The sequence below is a fragment of the Neltuma alba genome, unplaced genomic scaffold (genome assembly GCF_004799145.2).
Source record: "Neltuma alba isolate B1F8T4 unplaced genomic scaffold, ASM479914v2 tig00012465_pilon, whole genome shotgun sequence".
Lineage (NCBI taxonomy): Eukaryota > Viridiplantae > Streptophyta > Magnoliopsida > Fabales > Fabaceae > Neltuma > Neltuma alba.
The window spans coordinates 29,539-48,524 of NW_021636941.1; the positions used below are offsets into that span (position 1 = coordinate 29,539).

Below are 18,986 nucleotides of genomic sequence, written 5' to 3' on the forward strand. Positions count from 1 at the left end.
TAAATACTTTCTCAATAGACAGAAATAGCATGTTCCTTCTGGTTGAGGTGTGAATTTGCTTAGTCTATCACGGCATGCGCACCTGTTAGCTGCACAAACAGAGTCAGTTGTTCTATGATTTTGATTCTTTGATAGGACATTGATGTTGTACTGAATGGAGGTGGTTGGCATAAAACATCAAATTTGCTGAAATGTTAACAATTCCTACCAACAAAGTACATAGGCATTTCTTACATTTTTAACGACTACATAAATCTGATTTCTTATGCAGTTCGCCTGCTGCTTCTGGTTAGGGGAAATCAAGGATGCAACTCAGATTCCGCTCTGGGGATATGTTATCCATTTTTCCCAAAACACACCTCACTTTCTAGCCTAATATTTTTAAAATTGTATACATATTTAACAATAGCCTAACGTGGAGGATCAAAATCATACGACAAAATGAAATGAATATTGAGCTCTGTGAGGATTGATAGTGTGCGTGGTCCGGTAGAATCAGGTAAAGACCAGAGACCCTCATAAAGATGATGGAACAGCATCAGCAGATTTCAGCCCTCAACTTTTGGACGCCAACCTTCAATGACATCCTGCGGTTGTGCACGTGTTTTGATGAACGAATCCCTTGAGAAAATAGCCTGCATGCATGTTCAGCATTGTTAGAGGTAGGCTAAAGTATCAAAGCCCAGCATAACAATTCAAGTCTTTCAACTGTCGGTGAAAATTAACAGCTGGAAATTAGTAGACATCATTCAATTTAAGCAGAAATATTTCACGAGTATGATACTCAAATTTGGATTACAGCAAGTATCAGATTGGAGCGTCTTAAGTGGAGAAGAGGTTAGAGCAGCGAAAAAATTCCAATTTCAGATATTTGTCCTTGTTAAAAAGCTTTCTCAACCACAAAGCATTCTTATGGACATGATAGCCATGGAATTAATCTGGTCCTGGCATCCATCAGAGAAAATATGGATATTGAAGTAGCCAGTCATATCGTTCAAGGTTTGAAAACGGAGTTTTGTGGTAAAAGAGAATTAGATGAATAATGTTTCAGTCTCTCTGACAGTGAAGTTCTGGGGGTGCCAGTGTAGTATTGTATTTTCAAGAGAAGATAACCGAAGGTCATCCACAGAATTGACAAATGATCATAAACGGGATCAGGAACCTGCTTAAATCTATGAAGCATGGTGAGATAGTAGGCTCATCTTGAACACACCTTCATGTAAGACTTCACAGAGGTAAGGGAATCAGGAACCGTCCATTTCTTATAATGTCCCAAAGCAATCTCCATGTGGTATAGCTTTGGTCCAAGGGATAAGTCTACCGCAGATATGTCTTTCCCATTGATGAAAGGACCCTTTAAAGGGAAAAGCATTAGTCAATTAGTCTATTATTTATTAAAACAAAAAACAAAAAGAAGGAAGAAATATACCTGTATGTTGTTGATTTTAAATAAATAAATGTAAAATATCATAGAGAGAAGCAATTAAACATTAGTATGACGCTGAATTTAGATTATAACAAATGAGGCCAACTTTTGCCGATCTCTTAGAAAGAAAATACTCCTCTAGTTCGTAATGCAGGATCTAATTAACTAATTTAAGTAAATTAAAGATATTAGTTAAATTAATTATATGATATGTTCTTTCTAAAACACCCTAAGCATCTTTTTTAATTCCCTCCCTCTCTCTCCTACTTGATTATTATTGGGGGAATATCAATAGGATTAATTTGGAAAAACATTGATAAATGTGTAAAATAGATCTTACATGTAAGACCACTACATTAAGGACCAGAGGAGTAAAAAGGAGTATCGCTGGAAAAATTTACCACTCACAAGAACTAGGGAAAAAGGGAAGAAAACAGCACGGTATATTAGAATAGGGGATTCTGCGCCTTGTTTGACTTAAATCTGACCAAGGTCAAAGCACAAATTTGAGCTCAAAAACAGGAATTGAAGTACAGGTACAAGGATCTTCTAGAATTCTTCATTGTAAAGTTCTTGTTGAGTTCGAAGAGAGAATGGCATAATATAAAACTGTTTAGTCCATTTCTTTCTTCTCTTACTTCCTGTTTTCTCTCATCTTCAAACTTTACAATGAAGACCTCTAGACAATCCAGACTCTAAAATGCAGGTAACAACATTACTGCAAACCACTTACTAAACATTATGCCTCCTTTACGCCATAAAACAGGTTTATCTCCAAAACAAAACACTAATATAAATTGCAAGCATAATGCAATGAGACGACAGAAGAAAGAAGTCATACATTTTCTTTGAGGTAATCATTCAAAGAGCCTAGCTCACTTAATAAGGCTTGCTCTGTCCCGTCATTTGGATCTTTGCTCTTGAGAAACCCAATGAATGTAGAAAAGATCTTCGAGCCACTACAGACAAAATTTAAGATAACTTATGCAAGCATATAATTCAAGGTAACCTAACATAGCAAGTCACAAGATTGGAATACAAACTTAGAAACTATGCCAAGCATGCATGCTACAGATGCATTATCCAGGTTATGCAACAAACTTCAATTCTGAAAATGCATCTCTAAGCAACATAAGTTAGATGCATTAAAATAAATGGCATAGCCCATTTTTCTACATACATCATAATCCAACCTCCAAAAAGTAGATGACTTGATGTAGAAATGAAAATGGAAGTTCAGGCGGGGAACAAAAGGGGATGATAAAGTATGCTTAAGCAATATAGAAAACAAAGAAAATTAACAGCTTAAATATTAAATAGAGAATGCATGATGAATTAAACTTATCAAAGGGAAAATTATACTCCCAAAGGTTCACCTGTTTGTCAATCTCAAATTTAGTGGACAACAAAAACCAGGATGAAAATGTCTTGAATATTCAGTATCTCATATAACTACGCATAACTATAAACATAAAGCCCATACCCAGATGAGCAGTGGTATCCGGGCGATTAACATGTATGAAAACAAGGAAATGAATGAAATAAGAGCTCAGTGATATGAAGGAAACTACGTGAACCGATTCCAGATTGTGTAACCAAGTGACTGTCCAAGAATTCCAAGCCATTTTCCATAATGTACAAAAGTGTTATATCACATCGAAGCAATGTACTTTTCTTTAACAAGTACTAAATCTAGAAGAAAGATGCCTAAACCACCAAAATGATCAACATACACTGATGCCTTTTCAGGTGGGGTTCCCAATGGTGGGCTAGGAAACTTCTCTTCCAATGCTTGTGTGATAACATCTGAATCAGTAACCCACTTCTCATCGAGGTTTATCACAGGAACTCTGCCCTCTGGGTTGATTTTTAAGAACCTGTACCAGTGCAAGGAACATAAAGCAACAATCAAAGTGATACACTTTGTTCTCTGTAAGCGATTCAGATTTATGAAATCAGCTAATATAAAGTCCTGTATGACAAAAGATATGGACCAGAAGATCACCATTCAGGCTTGTGTCTCAGATCCACCAACTTCATGTCATAAGGTAGATGCTTTTCTTCCAATGTCAGCAATACTCTTTGGCAAAAGGGGCCTGAAGAGGCAATTCTAAGGGCAACCAATCAGTGATTATAGTTAACTCTTTGTTTAAAGCACAGAGGAGAAAACACACACACAGAGATGTATCTTAAAGCAGAGCATATGTAAACAATTAACTACATAATTAGGGAATATAGGCAGGTGTGTTATCTCATCCATCCTCTGATTGACGGTTATGTTCCGCAACAGAAATCTATCTCTTGCGTAATGATAAATCTCAGCAGGGTACAAAAGTCCTATACCGAATAATAGTGCATGTCTTATTGAATAAATCTATTTAGATGCGTAACATAATAATTTACTTTCTTCTGCAAAAATTTTGTGTGTGTGTGTGTTTGTGTACCAATTAAAGCATTTAGCACAACAATGGCCAAGAAAAGCACAAGGTACTGAGGAAGGAAGGAAGGGGGGTTGAATAGTTTAAATTACGAGAAGCTATTTACTTTTGTCTTTCTAATTTTCCTTCCAATATTTTCTTTCACCTTCTTTCGAGTCTACAAAAGCTCAAGGTAAAGCGGAAGAGACATGCCGATGTCAAACGTCAGATTTCACCTCAAAGACTTTATGAATTTCTAATTCCGGATTTCCTTTCACTAGATAAATCTATCATTCTGAAGAAGAGACACTAAATCCTACTTGCAAAACCATCTGTTTTAATATTTTCACCTTGTGTGGCGTGTATTCATTCTACGGACTACGCAATATTACAGCAAAAGCTTGAATTTCAATTTGCATCCCGAATCCCCCAAAAGTAATCAATCAATTCCCTCCAACGCTCCCCCAATTACCAAAGAATAAAAGACTGATAAATTGAATATAGCTAAGAAAGCCAAACAGAATTTTAACGACGAGAGCATTAACAACAGCAAAGAGAGGTAAAAATTCATTACAGTCGCCAAGCTTGCTGGGAGTAGTAACAGAAGCTTTGACGCAAATCTCAAGAGGGCTGGACGAAGGAGCGGAAGACATAGAAACCCTAAGGGTTCTCCGAAGCGTGCCGCGTCCACGAATTGCGCAACTGTTGAAACAGAGAGAAGGGTGGGGGCGGAGGTGTTGTTTGATGGTGGAGGAGAGAGCACATGCCGTGGGTTGAATTCTGGCGGTAGACATTGGCAGATTGGATGGAAGAATGAAGAGAAGAGGGAAGAAGAAGGTGAGGCTGAGAAGCTCGAGGGAGGGAGCGATGATGATATTTGATAGGAACCAGAGGGAAAGAACAAGGTTCGTATCAAAAGGGGAACGCTATCAGTAATCACTTTACGCTGGGGTTGTTGTTGGACTCAGATTTTGCGACAGGGTTTACGTGTCACATCCTCATGCTAAAACGTGGCCATTTGTTTTTTGTTGTTGGGTTTTTGTTTACGAAATACTCCCTCCGTTCCTTATTATAAGAGACAAATAACTAAATTACGTTGATCAAAAAAACAGTTAAAATTAGTTGAGGACAATTAATGTGTAAAAAGTATAATATTTTTTCCAACAATACCCCTATTAATAAGGAGAGAGAGTATGAGAGAGAACAATTAAATTATTAAAAGAAAGAGAAGTGGGAGGGAGAGAAAGTATGAGTAGGAGACAAAATAAATAGGGGTAAAATAGGAAATCAATACAAAAAACTAGAGACAACTTTTAAGTGTCTCTTATATATGGGAACATGCCATAAGCATCAAATGTCTCTTATAATAAGGAACGGAGGGAGTAAGTTGGTTAAATTAAGGGAGAATGACAAAAAAAAAAAGAACTTAAAAATTATAAATCACAGATCAGGTTTAGTAATATAATTTTATTTAATATTAACAAGTCTGAATTTACAAATAACAATAAATTTTTGTTAATATTCCTTATTTAGCATTTACAAAATTTCAACTTTTTTTTTATTATTGTCCCTTAAATTAATCTTTTTTTTTATATTCATAATTACAATATAATAATGTTTATAAAAAATATTTGTAACTTTTCGTTATTTTAAAAATATCAGTCAATGTTGATTAAAACATGAAATTCGTAGAAATTCGAACTGCTTAGAATTAACTTGTGGTTTTAATGGACAAATAGGCATTAATTCTCTGTTCCCGTTGAAAAAAAAAATAAAAGAAAAACTGGGAAACTTTTAATGGGTTCACTTTTTTTAAAAAAGATGGATAAATAAGTTTATAAAATTTTAATAAAAATAAAATGTGAGAATCACTTGCAAAAAAAGAATTTAAAATTTATCACATGGAGTCTGCTTCCAATAGAAATGAGAAATCTAATTTATGATAGATTGAAATCTTATACCTTGTAAGGCCTCGTTAACAATTCAAATCAAGGAACCTCAGTCCATAAGCACCATAGCTAAATTTCTGATGACTATCAGAGAGAATCACTCGATGGTATCGTTGTCAAATTCTTTTTGACGCACAAAATCCTCTAATTGAAGCAGGTGTAAAGCATATTTGAATTTTTGGGTGATAAAAGTAAAATATTGTTAGTTCAAGCTTCTAGAAGAGTTGAGAGTTCTAACTAGAAATCACATGCCGGCACTGATATTTCGCCTATGAAAGTATAATACAATTGCATTTTGTCCCCTTTACACCAATGAAGTTTTCTTATATAGACAATGACTCAGTTTGCCACTTCAAAACGTAAATTAAAACCTAATGATATAAAGTTCGCATAAAAAAAAATAACACGACCAAAACTTAAGTTATTTTACTATAAATTTAGCTCATTAAGAATACTTGTTCCCCTCCTCTTCCTTCCCATTCCCATATATTCCCCAGAGACATGGGTTTGTGTGGCACTTAAGTTAAAAATCCAATTTGCGGAAGAGACAAACATTCTTTTTAAGTATAGATGTCATCAGAAGTTAGCTACCTTAAGTGCCTTTTGCTTTCTGCGTTCACAACCTCTATTTCCAACCATCTTCTTACTCACAAAAAAAGAAAGTGGCTTAGCATTTTCCACTTTGAAGATTTTGTGCAAGTGCCATGTCCATTAAAGTCCAATCCCATCGCATTTTGCCTCCTACATTGAGTTGCTTTGTTGCGCTGGCTTTAGTTACATTGAAGCTCCAAGATATTTCGGCTATGTTTGGATTACTGTTTGGGCAGGACAAAGTGTCTTGAAAAGTGCAAAACCTGCGCTAAAAGCCTGTTTTAAGTTGAAGACTTGTTTGGATTGGCTTCTTCTCTATCTAGTTTTTGAAGGAAACGAGCGGCACGTTGAGACGCGGGGAAAGGTTATGATAACAGCAGTAGGTGGTTGCAAGAGCCAATATACCGTTAGGTGTATTTATTTACTCAGATTTGCCCCTTCTTTCTCTACTCTTCCCAGCTTGTTGAACTTGAAGAAGAATCAAAGTAATATGGCGGCCTCTCTTTCCCCTCTCTCTCTGAATCGTACTTGAAGAAGGTTCCATAGCATGAACCAGCCCCCATCACTGGTATCCTTGCTCACCTTCTAGAGAAGAAGACTAGAAGCTCTCACCCTCTCCAGTCTTTTTTTCGGCTTCAACCGTGGTCCTCTAGCTGAAGAAAACGATGAAGAACAGTGCGCCCCAAACCAAGCGATGAAGATGTGATAGTGAAGAAAACTACTTATTATTTTAAAATATTTATATTTATAGTTTTTTTTCAAAATAATTTGCCTCACTTATAAATTGGTATATGATATAATAATACACATAAATATTTTAGATAGATCATATAATATATGTTACAATTAAATAATTTAGTAACTTTCTTAATTTCTTCAAATTAGTCATATGGGTTTAGAACCAGTAATATGACTTGAACCCGCAGGCTCAACCCGCCAACCTGTCAAAAAGTGGAGGGTGGGTTGATAAAAATCAAGCTCGTTTTAAAATGGATTTTTTGAGCCTATAACAGTCAAAACTAAACCTATGGTGGGTTAACCCGCATGGTTGGCGGGTCGACCCGTTTTTATTTTATTTTTATTTTTTTAAATTTTTTTCTCCCTCAAATATAATTGTATTTACTCCTTTGGTCCTTTATCTCATTCTTATTATTTAAAATTACTATAATGTAATATGTTTTTTACTTTGTATTATGAATTTTACCTGTGGCAAAGTTAGTTGAGCAAAAAAAAAGTGATTCCACTTGTGAAGCTTAACTAAATAATTTCGCATCTTCATATCATTCTTCGAACTATATCAACATTAAATGATGGCTCATGGTTGAGCACTTGATAGTGATCTGTAACATTATGTTTGTATCATTATTAATTTAGATATGTTATGTTTTAATTTGAGATGTATATTTAATCATTTAGGATGATGTATTATGTATACTTATAGTAATATTTTGAAATGTTTGGAACTTTAGATTTCATATTTTATTTGTAATAACTTCTATATGCATATTTTATTTTAGGTGTTTAAGAATTAGAATAAATTTTATTAAAAGAAAACAAAAGGCATGAAAAAAAATTTTATAAAAAAAAAAGTGGCGGGTTGGCGGGCCTAACCTGCAAACTCACCCTGACGGGTTGGGTTGAAAAAATATTAGCCCGTCAAAAGTTGGTCCTTTTATGATCGACCCGTCGATCCTTGAACCAACCACGGGCCAACCCATAACTGGTGGGTTAGCCATATTACCGGTTCTATATGGGTTGTATATTAAGGATCGAAGATAGTACATCATTTTTAACACAAAACAATTTGTAATTCTCATATTGCTCTGAAAATTATCATGTGTTTATATATATTATTTAATAAAATTTATGTTCTTTTTAGTTATTTTACATCTAACTTATTTTTTTATTAATCATCTAAATAAATTTTAACTTATTAAATTGACTTTATTATAAAAGTCAATCCAAACATAAATTATATTACATTAACTAACTTTTACTTTAACTCATTTTTATAAAAGCCATACGAAATAAAAATCAGTTTTGTTATTACTAATCCAAATACACCCTTCATCTCACAAAGCAATGCTTTGCTGAAACTTGAAACTTTATTCCCAGCCGTGTGAGCTCTGTGATGAAATTTTCCAAATAATATTGTCAATTTATTTGATTCCTTAAATTTCTTTGGGCATCCCAAACTCAACATCCACACGTTAAGGATTATGGGCATTTTTTGGATACCTTGTGAAGCCCAACATCATCTAATTTGAAAAAAAATCCTATGGACCCATATTGTTTTTCCTGGACCACTTTAAATTAATTTGGCCCAATATCAATTGTTCCAAACCTCTAATACCCTTTTAACTTTTAAAAGCGACGGTTCCAATGGCCCTTTTTTTTTGTTTTATTTTCAAGTCACTCTTGAATAAATCCTAACCTGTTCCCCATGCTGCCATGCAGAACAATAGAGAACAAAGAAAATAAAAAATAATGAAAAGATTTAAGCGAGTGTTAATCAATACTGCTCTAGTTCTATTTATAAGTTACTTCTAATATGTTTTACACAGACCGAATAAAACTTTAAATTTCATTAACTCTCATTTAAAATTCAACAACTTTTTAACTTTATTCCTGTTTAATATGCATTATACCTTATATAAACAAAATCAACACAATAATAAATGGAGAGTAAAATTGTACATCCATATAAAAAATTTCTCTCAGTGCCTTATGCATAGAACCAAATATGTGTTCTCTTGGCCCTATAAATAAGACCAGAGAAATATCAATATATTGTATTATATTGAAAATTTAACATTTAACATTTAACATGAATGAACCGGGTTTGCTGTTAGTTTACGGGTTATTTGTACGGTTATTGGTTTTTTAATATAAATAATTTATTTATTTTTCTACAGCAGTATCAAACGGGGCCTACTTATTCAGAAACGAAATGGATGGATCCAGAACTGGGGTCCAGTTAATTTTGCCATTAATGAGTGGATTATCTTTTGGAATCTCAAATCTATTTACGGACAACAGATCAAATCCAAGGTTTCAGGTATATTTTTTTCAAAAATAATTCTTGCATGTACAATTCACGCCAATATGAAAAATGTTAATTAAAAAAATGCCAAAAATCGCAAGAAAGCATCCACAAAAATCCCATAATAGGAATCAAAGTTCTCAAGGGCCATGTCAGTGTCATATATACCACAAAAATCAGCATCTTCGTCTTACTATGCCAAAGTGAATATATGTGCCGTATTATTCTTACAAGCCAGTACGTAATTGTTAGGCCTCCCATGAGCCACACAACGTCTAAAAGGCTCTGCTTTTAGACCTCATCTTTCGAATCGATCTCAAAAAGTCAGACTTTTTAAACCATTATTATCTAAATTGATTCTAAAACCAATTTAAGAGGGATTTTTAAGCGGCTTATTAAATGTATACTTTTCAATCTTAAATCTCAATACCCGCGAAAACATCACAGCTTGAACCATGTATTATGTAGGAAAAATTAGTAAAAAGCTTCCACTTAGGAAGTTTATTAGTCAAAAATTTGAATATCAATACTTTCCCTACAAAATATTGATATTTTCTATGTAAGGAAGTATTTTAACAGATACTTTTCTTTGATTTTTCTTAAAAGTCAGTTCACATAAACTGGAGTGAACCTGCATACTGGTATAATAATGTTTAAAATGAGTAGCACTGTTTCCCAGATGATAATTAATCTGTATGGGTGACTCTTTATACTTTTTATATTGGGATAATCGCTTATACTTTTTATATTGGGAGAACGGATATGAAGTTTCAAATAAGAAAAATAATTACTAAAAAATCTCAAAACAATAAACAGCCTGTAATATGACAAGTTTTAGGATAGTAAATGACAACGACTCACTTGTTATTAAGACTTGTAATTATTATATTTTTTTGAGACTTTATTATAACTCTCTTCGTATTCTATATTAAGAGAGATGTTTTTAGCAAACAATCTAGGTTATATGCATACTAGTTTGTTCAGGTTCGAAGTTCTAGGTTGGAACGTTGCACGATCATTGCATAAAAAACAATATTGTATTATATTTATATAGACCAGTTACTTATATATACTATAATTAAAGCTATGCATTTCAAGTGTTTCACACGAGGAGATAACAAGTCAATGTTATACTAATCGGTCAACACTGTCAATATCATCACATTTCATTCTGCCAGATGGACGATCATGATTATTGCAATAACAGATGGAGAAAAAGTGCCTTTTGCTTTCTACGTTCCCAGCGTGAACCGTGTATTATATAGGGAAAATTAGTATAAAATCTCAGAAATTTTATTAGTCAAGAGAACATAAATTCTAATATCAATATTTTCTATACAAAACATCGCTATTTTCTGTGTAAGAAAATATTTTAAATAATACGTAGGAGTATGGTAGTATCTCGGGTTCTAGATTGGAACGTTGCGAAATCATTACATGAAAAACAATATTTTATTATATCTATATAGATGAATTATTCTTTATATATACAACTAAAACTATGCATTTCACGTGTTTCACATGAGGATATAACACGTCAATGTTACAAATTGGTCAACTCTGTCAGTTTCATCACTATTCATTCTGCCAAGTGGAGGATTATGATTATTGCAGTAACAGATGACTCAAGCATTACTGACCACTCTATACATACACATGGGAGAATCCAAAAAAATTAGTCTTGAATTTCAAAATTTTAGATCAATCTTATCTGTTATATTTTAATAACAATTAATAATGTTTAAAAAATAAATGCCAACACATTTTTATAGTCATTCTGGAGGTGAGATTTGGAAATTTTAGAGTTTTTTTTTGTTGAGATTTTCCTTATATATAATCTTATCACCTTTATATTATCATCATCACTGAAATTTTCAATTTCAATTCCATTCAATTATTCAGATACTCTTCTGGTTCTATTTATAAGACAAAGAGAAAAGGTTTTTCTTGATCTTATTTATAAGTCACTTCATTAAATTTCTAACATGAATGTACTATTTTATCTTTCCTTTATTATAATAGGAAAACTAATTTGTGAGTCCTTGTAGTTACACCGAATTTTAAATCAGATCCTTGGAGTTTTTTTCCTTTTAATCAACTCCTTCAAATTATCTCCGTGATATGCATTACTCCTTCTGTTTTAGAAACATTAACCGGGACAAACAGATTCATGATTGCCGTTAAAAAGAAGTGAGGTGGCTGAGAGGTGGATGAATTTTGACAAGTTGGACTTCAGTTATCAAAACATTAGAGAAATATAACATTAATGACATCGAAGAATGAAAGAACTTTTAGGTTTTTCTTGTGATTAGGAGAAGGGAGAAGATCGTCGTGCAAAATCTGATCCCTTGCTCACCGTGTCTGTCTTCGTATGTCCCAATTAATGCTATCATGAGCTCGAATTCAAAATGGAATCGCGAAGGGCTCGAAGTCAGAGATGTTAGCCATGAAGGGGAAAAGTGGACCCTTTACTATCCATGAACCAGTAAAGAGCAATGCGTGGAGGAACCTTGTCAAAATTGATCCAGCTGTCAACTACCTCAATTCTTCTTAACGGCAATCCAGAATCTGTTTGTCCCTGGTTAACGTTTCTGAAGCCAAAGGAGTAACGTGTATGACGGAGATAATTTGAAGGAGTTGATTAAAAAGAAAAAAACTCTAAGAACTTGATTAAAAATTAGGTTAAACTATGAGGACTCATAGATTAGTTTTTCCATTATAATATAGATAGTTATTTTTTTGAAAGGTGTATATACTAAATGAGTGTAAAATTGAAAAGTTGTTATATTTTAATAAAGAGTTAATGCAATTTAAGGTTTTTTTTGTCTGTATGAAATATATTAAAAGTGCCTTATAAATAGGACGAGAGGAGTATAATATTTCTTGGATTAATAAATTTAAGTAATCGAGAAAAATTATGACAATTTGTCTTGGGTTTGGAAATTGATGTCGTTAAGGGACAAAGTGAAATTGATGCCTTGAATTTGAGAGCATGAAAAAGAGAGGACCTGGCATGAAGGGTAAATAGTAAATACGTAAGCTTTTTGTGACCCATGCCTTAAGGACATTAATAGTACTACGGACCCGACTGTGTCTCAATTCACATGCACGGTCTGCCCATTCATGTGCCTCTTCTTTATGCTATTTGAATTGAATTTGATTCTTTTTTCTTTATAGCCTCGTCTTGTTTGGATTGTTTTGAAATTAACTTTTCAAAATAAATATTAAAAAAAATTATCTCAACTTATGTGAAAACATTTATGAACATTTTTCAATAGCAAACACAAACAAGCGCTCAACTAGTTAAAATTAAGAGTGTGTTCTCCGTGTATATTCTGCATGTTTGCATTGAAAAAACAATATTGAATTTTACATTATTTACAGGTTATAAATAGCGCAATCAGAGAAAAAAATCATGATTTAAGTTGGGGGTCGACCAAGATTAAGAAGCATGGATAGTACTCCTCCGGTTCTTAATATAATACATATTTAACTAATTTGATTAGATTAAGAAAGTCAGGTAAGTTAGTTAATTATAAGAAATATGACATGTTTTTCCTAAAACACCAAAATCATTTGCCTTAATGTCTTCCCTCCCTCATTTACTTGATTATGATTGAGAGAGTATTTATTGGGATAATTTAGGGAAAAAATTGATAAATATAATAAATAGGTCTTATATTTAGAACCAAAATTAACTTAATAATTAGTCATCCTATATTAAGGACCGGAAGAGTATAATGATATTTGCATAAATTTTAGGAGTGAAAAAATGTATAACATCAATATGATATCAGAGAAAAATGGAGAACTCGAGAGAGAAAATAGAACGGAGGAAATATTAAGAAGGAAAACTTTTAAAAATAATAAAAATTTCTATTTTTGAAAATTTTTCTTCCTAATAGTTTTTCTTCTATAACTTGACTTTTGGCTAGAAAGTCATTAGCCTTGACATGATTCCAAGCATGTTTTCTCTAATGGACTTTTTGCAGTTTTCAGCATAGCTTTTGAGAGCCAGAATACTGTATATGCCAACAAACTAATATTATATATCTTAACTTGATATCGATAATTGAATTTGAAAAATTCTTGTTCCATTTTTTTAATTAAAGGTATTGGTTCAAGAAAAATGAGAAAAGAATTAAAGGACAATTTTCATGCTATTTAAACATCAACCAAAGTGAGTTTAACTTTAGTGTAAGGACAAAGTTGCCTCAACAATTGTGGCAAAAAAGAAAAGAGAAAGAGCATATTATAAATGGTGAGGGCCTAATGTAATGATATAATATGAATAACAATAAATGCAATATATAGAAATTAATTAGAGGGCCACGTTTTGATGAGAGGGAATGAAATATTAAATAGAAGAGAGAAGGTAAGGCATGTGAATGAGTGATATGGTGCACATGGGGCAAGAGATATTGTTCCGCTCTTGTTGGTCCCAATCCAACCCCTAACACATATCTGCTTTGTGCTGTCTCAAAGATTTGCTGCTTCATCATCTCCCAGATACATTTGTGTACTGCTTTGTGTACCTATTTTCTGGGAAAAAAATATTTACATCAAATTTTTCACGTTCATTGTATCAAGTTTTTCAATTAGTATTCTCGTGTCTCCTTTTTTTTTTTTCAAGTACATTTATAGTTGAATTAATAATAATATTTTAAAAATATAATACATGACTATATGTGAAGAGTTTAATATAATGGATATAAAGAGGTTGACCTAAGTATTGTGCTTTCTGAAGTATATGCCTATTAATTTATTGATATTTATCAAGTGAAAAAATAAAATATAAATATAAAAATTTTACTCTTTATTTTTTGTTATTGTGCAGGCTTTGTACTATTAAGATGGAGTGTATATTAATTATAGATAAGGTGAAAAAGTTATTGAATTTTCAGAGAGAGTTAATGAGCTTCAAGTTTTTTTTTTTTTGGTTTCATTAAATATGTTCGGAGTGTATTATAAATAAGACCATGAAGTAGATAGTACCACTAATTTTAATTTTCGGTTATCTCATGTTTCACTTGGATGATTTAAAATAAAATGTCATTATAGTTTGTGATTAATAAAAATCCTGAACAATTAAATTTGGACATGTGTCGGGGAGATGGAAAATTAATAAAACTTGCTCTGCTCTCTTTGGGTAAATACTGTATTTTCACACTGAACCGCATTGTCCATATTCATTCTATCACACGTTTTGCAGGAGGCAAAAAATTGTCGTTTCTACGTTTTATAGAATCCAATTATGAGGGATTTGCTCAGCAATCAGCATGCTTGTCCCAGAGGTGTAAGAAGGTGTGATGGCACAAGTGGCACTGCCGAAAAATTCCGCTCCTTTATAATATTTCCTGATTAATATGATTTTTAGTTCCTGAAGTACAAGTCTATTTTAATCTGCGTCCCTCAAAATTTAAATTTACAATTTTAGTTCTTAGAATTTAGTTCATTTTAAAACGTTAGTCTCTAGATATATAACGGTATTAAAATCTGTTAGAGTTTTATAAACAGCTATGAAATGGTAATATCAACTCATTTGATGACATTTAGTTTGATCTTGTGTAGATAACGGGGGAAAAACAAGTTCTCAAAACGCAGTTGTAAAGTCCCTTTTTTTTTCATTGTTCATTTGAGAAGTTGTTTACAATCCTGTGTTTTGCAAACTCATCTCCTTTCATTTTCTACGCTGTGCTTTGAAAACTTTTTTCCCCCCTATTATCCATACAAGATTCAATTATGTGCCATTTGGTGAGTTCATATCATCATTTTAACATCGGCAACAACACATCAATTGATTTTAACACTATTATGCTTCCAGAGACGAACATTTTAAAACAAATTAAATTTCAATGACTAAAATTACAGGTTTAAAATTTGAGAATCTAAACCAAAATGGGTCCAAATTCTAGGGACCACAAATTATATTATTTAATGATTGTTTAAAGATGCTTAATATAAGTATTGATAAGTACTTTTATATAAGTCGAAACAAAACTCTCTTCCTACCTTATATTCTGTAAAATATAATTGAAAAGATACTTTTGAAGGCTCCAATCACCATTCCCACTAGGCTCTTAATCTACCACTTTATTTTTATGACAAGCGTGTGTATGTGTAAATGTATATATGCATATGCATTCATTCCTATGCTAAATATAAGATTTTTTTTTAACAATTTTGATTTGATCTAAAATATAAATTTTTCTCCTATATTAAATTTTTTATCCATAAAACCCCTTTTTATTGGAACATACATCTTTATTTCTGCATGTTAAATTTTAGTTACTAATTGATAGGAATGTTTTTGAAAATGTGTTGCGTTACAATTTTGTTCGCATTAGTTACAAATAGCTAATTTACTTAAATTTAAATTAGTTAAAATAATTTTATAATTAGAATCGAAGGAAGTGTATTTTTTTTGGTGATAGAAGAAAGTATATTTATTTATAAGAATTATATATTTTGCATGTGTAAAAGTCCTCCACTATACTTGGTTTGTGGAGAAAGTGGGTGATACAATCATTCTCCAATGTCTGCCCTTAATATGATAATTTTTAAATGCATCAAACAACAATTTGTTAGCAGTTTCTATCAAATGAATTCCAATTTATATTTATGCTTTCTAAATGTGACTCGCATGTTTGAGATGGTTGAATGAAAAGAGTAATATTTAGATTTTTTTTTTGCAAAAAAAAGCTAGTTGAATGAAAAGAATAATATTTAAGATAGCGGCAAAAACAAATGAGTATTATTTAAAAGTGATTTTAAAGTTAAAGCGAGTTTTTTTATTTTCGACCTTTGACTTCTCATTATATTGAAATGAAATTAACTTTTTAATATATTATTTAAACAAGTTTTTGTCAAACCAGTTTGTTTGTCCTACTCTCAGTGTGTAAAACTTAATTGATTGAAATAAAAGTTATTTTTGCAAAAAAAAAAAAAAATTCAAACAAGTTGATAGGAAAGATAATACGCTCAGTTTAAGTGAGAATCATAATATATGTCTACTTTGGTCCCCAAAAAAATTGTGTCAAAGACTTAAAACGAAAAATATATTATCTGTAAACAAAAAATAAATTTTAAAGCAAGTTTTACAAAGAACCTGTTACGTTAACGAAAACATAAATTAAACAATAATTGCTACGTCATATTTATACACACACACACACAGATGTATGTATATAAATATATATATATATTCATCTATATATGAGACACCGTAATTGCACGTTAGATAACATGGCGTTGCAGGATTTAGCTAAACATCGGCCAGCCATTAGGGTCTAGAGCATCCGTGAAGAAAGTTTCGAATATCCTGAGCTATATATAATTATATATATACTCTATAATTGATCTATCAAATCAAGCTCCCTAGGAAGATCACTTATTTTTTTAGTAGCAACTTGATAATTAATTTGAGTTAATTATTAATCAGATTTACGTGTTCGTCATCCTTCTCTTTTTAAATAATAGTAGTACGTCAGTTCTCCCGATCCAGCCACTACTCTACTCCCCCTTTTCTGATCATGACATACTCGTACGTACATACATATATATATATATATATATATATAGGCGTTGAATTGTTACTATAAATAATATTTTTAACATGGTATAACATAATGTGAAGGAAGATTGCTGAAAATTTATTTATTGTGAAATTTACTGTGGAAAGTACTTGATTTTCAATTCTATATATATATATATATAACTTATCTTTAGTTATATGTAAAATAAAAAATGTTTGCACAAAACGAAATATTTGTTACACACAACTGATACCCGCTGTAACATGAGTCTTGAGATATCTATGGGCAATACATTTTGTGAGGAAGTATTTTTCAGCAGTTTTCCTATAATACATGGAAAATTTTGTATTTAGATATTATTGTCTTTGTTGATTGTTGATGGAAGAAGAGGAAGAATCTTGTCTTGAGTTCACAACCATGTATATGCTTGTTAATCTCAATATGCCATAGGGTAGTACTACATCGATTATTCTAATTGTTTTAAAATATTAATTAATGGTTTATTATTTTCTGTTATTTATCCTGGATCAGCAAAAACATATGGCCATTAATGGTGGGGTTTTGTTTCAGTGATATTGCCTGACACATGGCTTTGTTGAAATTGCATGAGATTCCCTGAACTTACATAAAAATAAGCAGAAGGTGCTGCCATTTATATGTAAAATCATGTGGTTTGATATATGATTCACATTATTGACGAGACATTGACATTTGATCTCCATAGAGTGCATGTGCAAGAACCAGAAATAAAGTAGGAAAACAAATAAAGGAGAAGAAAAGCATAGGATTCCATACACTTCTTGTCATCAATAAAGTGGAACTTATAAATTCTCTCCCTAAAATTTGCAGGCTCATCATCATCATTTTTGTGGTAATAAATTTGTATCTAATATGCCGATATTTAATAAAGGTAGTAAAAAAAATATAAATTAGTATGATGTTGAAGTTTAGAGTAGTTAAAAAAAGGTAATATTGAAAATCATTTAAATTTTATGACAAATTTGATGTTTTTAAATATTTTTATCAGTTTAATAAGGATAAGAGGGAATAGTAAGAAGCTTCACTTAAAAGCTTGTTTGGGAGAGTTTAAAAAATCCGCTTTATGTTTTATAGAAAATTTTTTTTACATATTTATCTTTTACGGTGCAAAATCAATTTACCAAGACTAACTCAAATGGGCAATAATAAGTCATATATAAACTCATAGGGTGGTATCACAAAGAGATGAACTTTAAAGTACTGTTTGGTATGAGAGAAATAGAGGGATCGGAGAGGAGGAAAGAAAAATTTTGATAAGCTTGATTTAAAAAATTGGAGAAATAAGATTAAAAGTTTGTAATTAATTTTTATTATTCTTTTACTCCCCTCCTCCTATTTTCTCTCGTACCAAACGGATTCTAAAAGAAAAGTGTAGACCCACATGAAGCCATCAATTTAGGAATCAAAATTGAAGTGCTTTAATTATTCTCTCAAATCTGAAGAAGATGATGAAAGAAGCTTATGGAGGGATGACATGAACAGTAATAAGAGTGGGGTTGTGGACAAGCCACCCCAGAAATGGGGTCCCTCCACCAATCAGAATTGACATATCCATAGCTTAGATCCAAATTACACTGCCCCCCTAGCTAATAAAGTTGTTGGGCTCAATTTTAGTTATTAATATTAATAATAACGATAATAATAATTTTTCTTAGGGTAAATACTGATTAATTTACTCATGAGGGTGGTCCTGATGATAGGGGTTTGAATGACTCTGAGATTCTCTTCGGTCTAGAATAATTAAAAGACAAAAAAAAAAAGGCCCTCACTGATCTCTCTGTCCACCCTATATGTCGAAACACTTTATTTTTTTTTCCTTGTTTGTTCCCATATTTCCTTTAATTTAGGTTTAATTAAAACCGCTTTAGTGAAGCCAATTACAACTAGGATATTGGTAATGATAAAATGAGGAAAATATTTGGATTAGTTTGTCTTAAGTAATTTTTATTTCGTACAAAATAAATGTGAGAAAAATTTGATCTCATA

At 31.9% G+C, this 18,986-nt stretch overlaps 1 protein-coding gene across 1 annotated transcript; it reads right to left on the reverse strand.

Annotated features, from left to right (window-relative positions):
• Positions 1-145: 145 nt before the first annotated feature.
• Positions 146-4,744, reverse strand: LOC114727335 (glutathione S-transferase DHAR3, chloroplastic). The gene is made up of 6 exons (XM_028914035.1): positions 4,418-4,744; positions 3,432-3,522; positions 3,160-3,303; positions 2,268-2,385; positions 1,214-1,354; positions 146-635 (listed from the first exon to the last, which is right to left on the reverse strand). Exons 1-6 carry the CDS (start codon positions 4,635-4,637, stop codon positions 549-551), a joined length of 801 nt encoding a protein of 266 aa, XP_028769868.1. The 5' UTR covers positions 4,638-4,744; the 3' UTR covers positions 146-548.
• Between the last annotated feature and the right edge of the window lie 14,242 nt (positions 4,745-18,986).

Bases quoted from the DNA above. Each gene is read 5' to 3' on its own strand.
- LOC114727335 (XM_028914035.1), bottom strand. From the start codon at position 4,637: ATGTCTACCGCCAGAATTCAACCCACGGCATGTGCTCTCTCCTCCACC. The intron at 1,355-2,267 runs GTATGACTTCTT...TTCCCTTTAAAG, and splicing joins ATGATTACCTCAAAGAAAAT to GGTCCTTTCATCAATGGGAA. The intron at 636-1,213 runs GTGTGTTCAAGA...ACATGCATGCAG, and splicing joins CTGTGAAGTCTTACATGAAG to GCTATTTTCTCAAGGGATTC.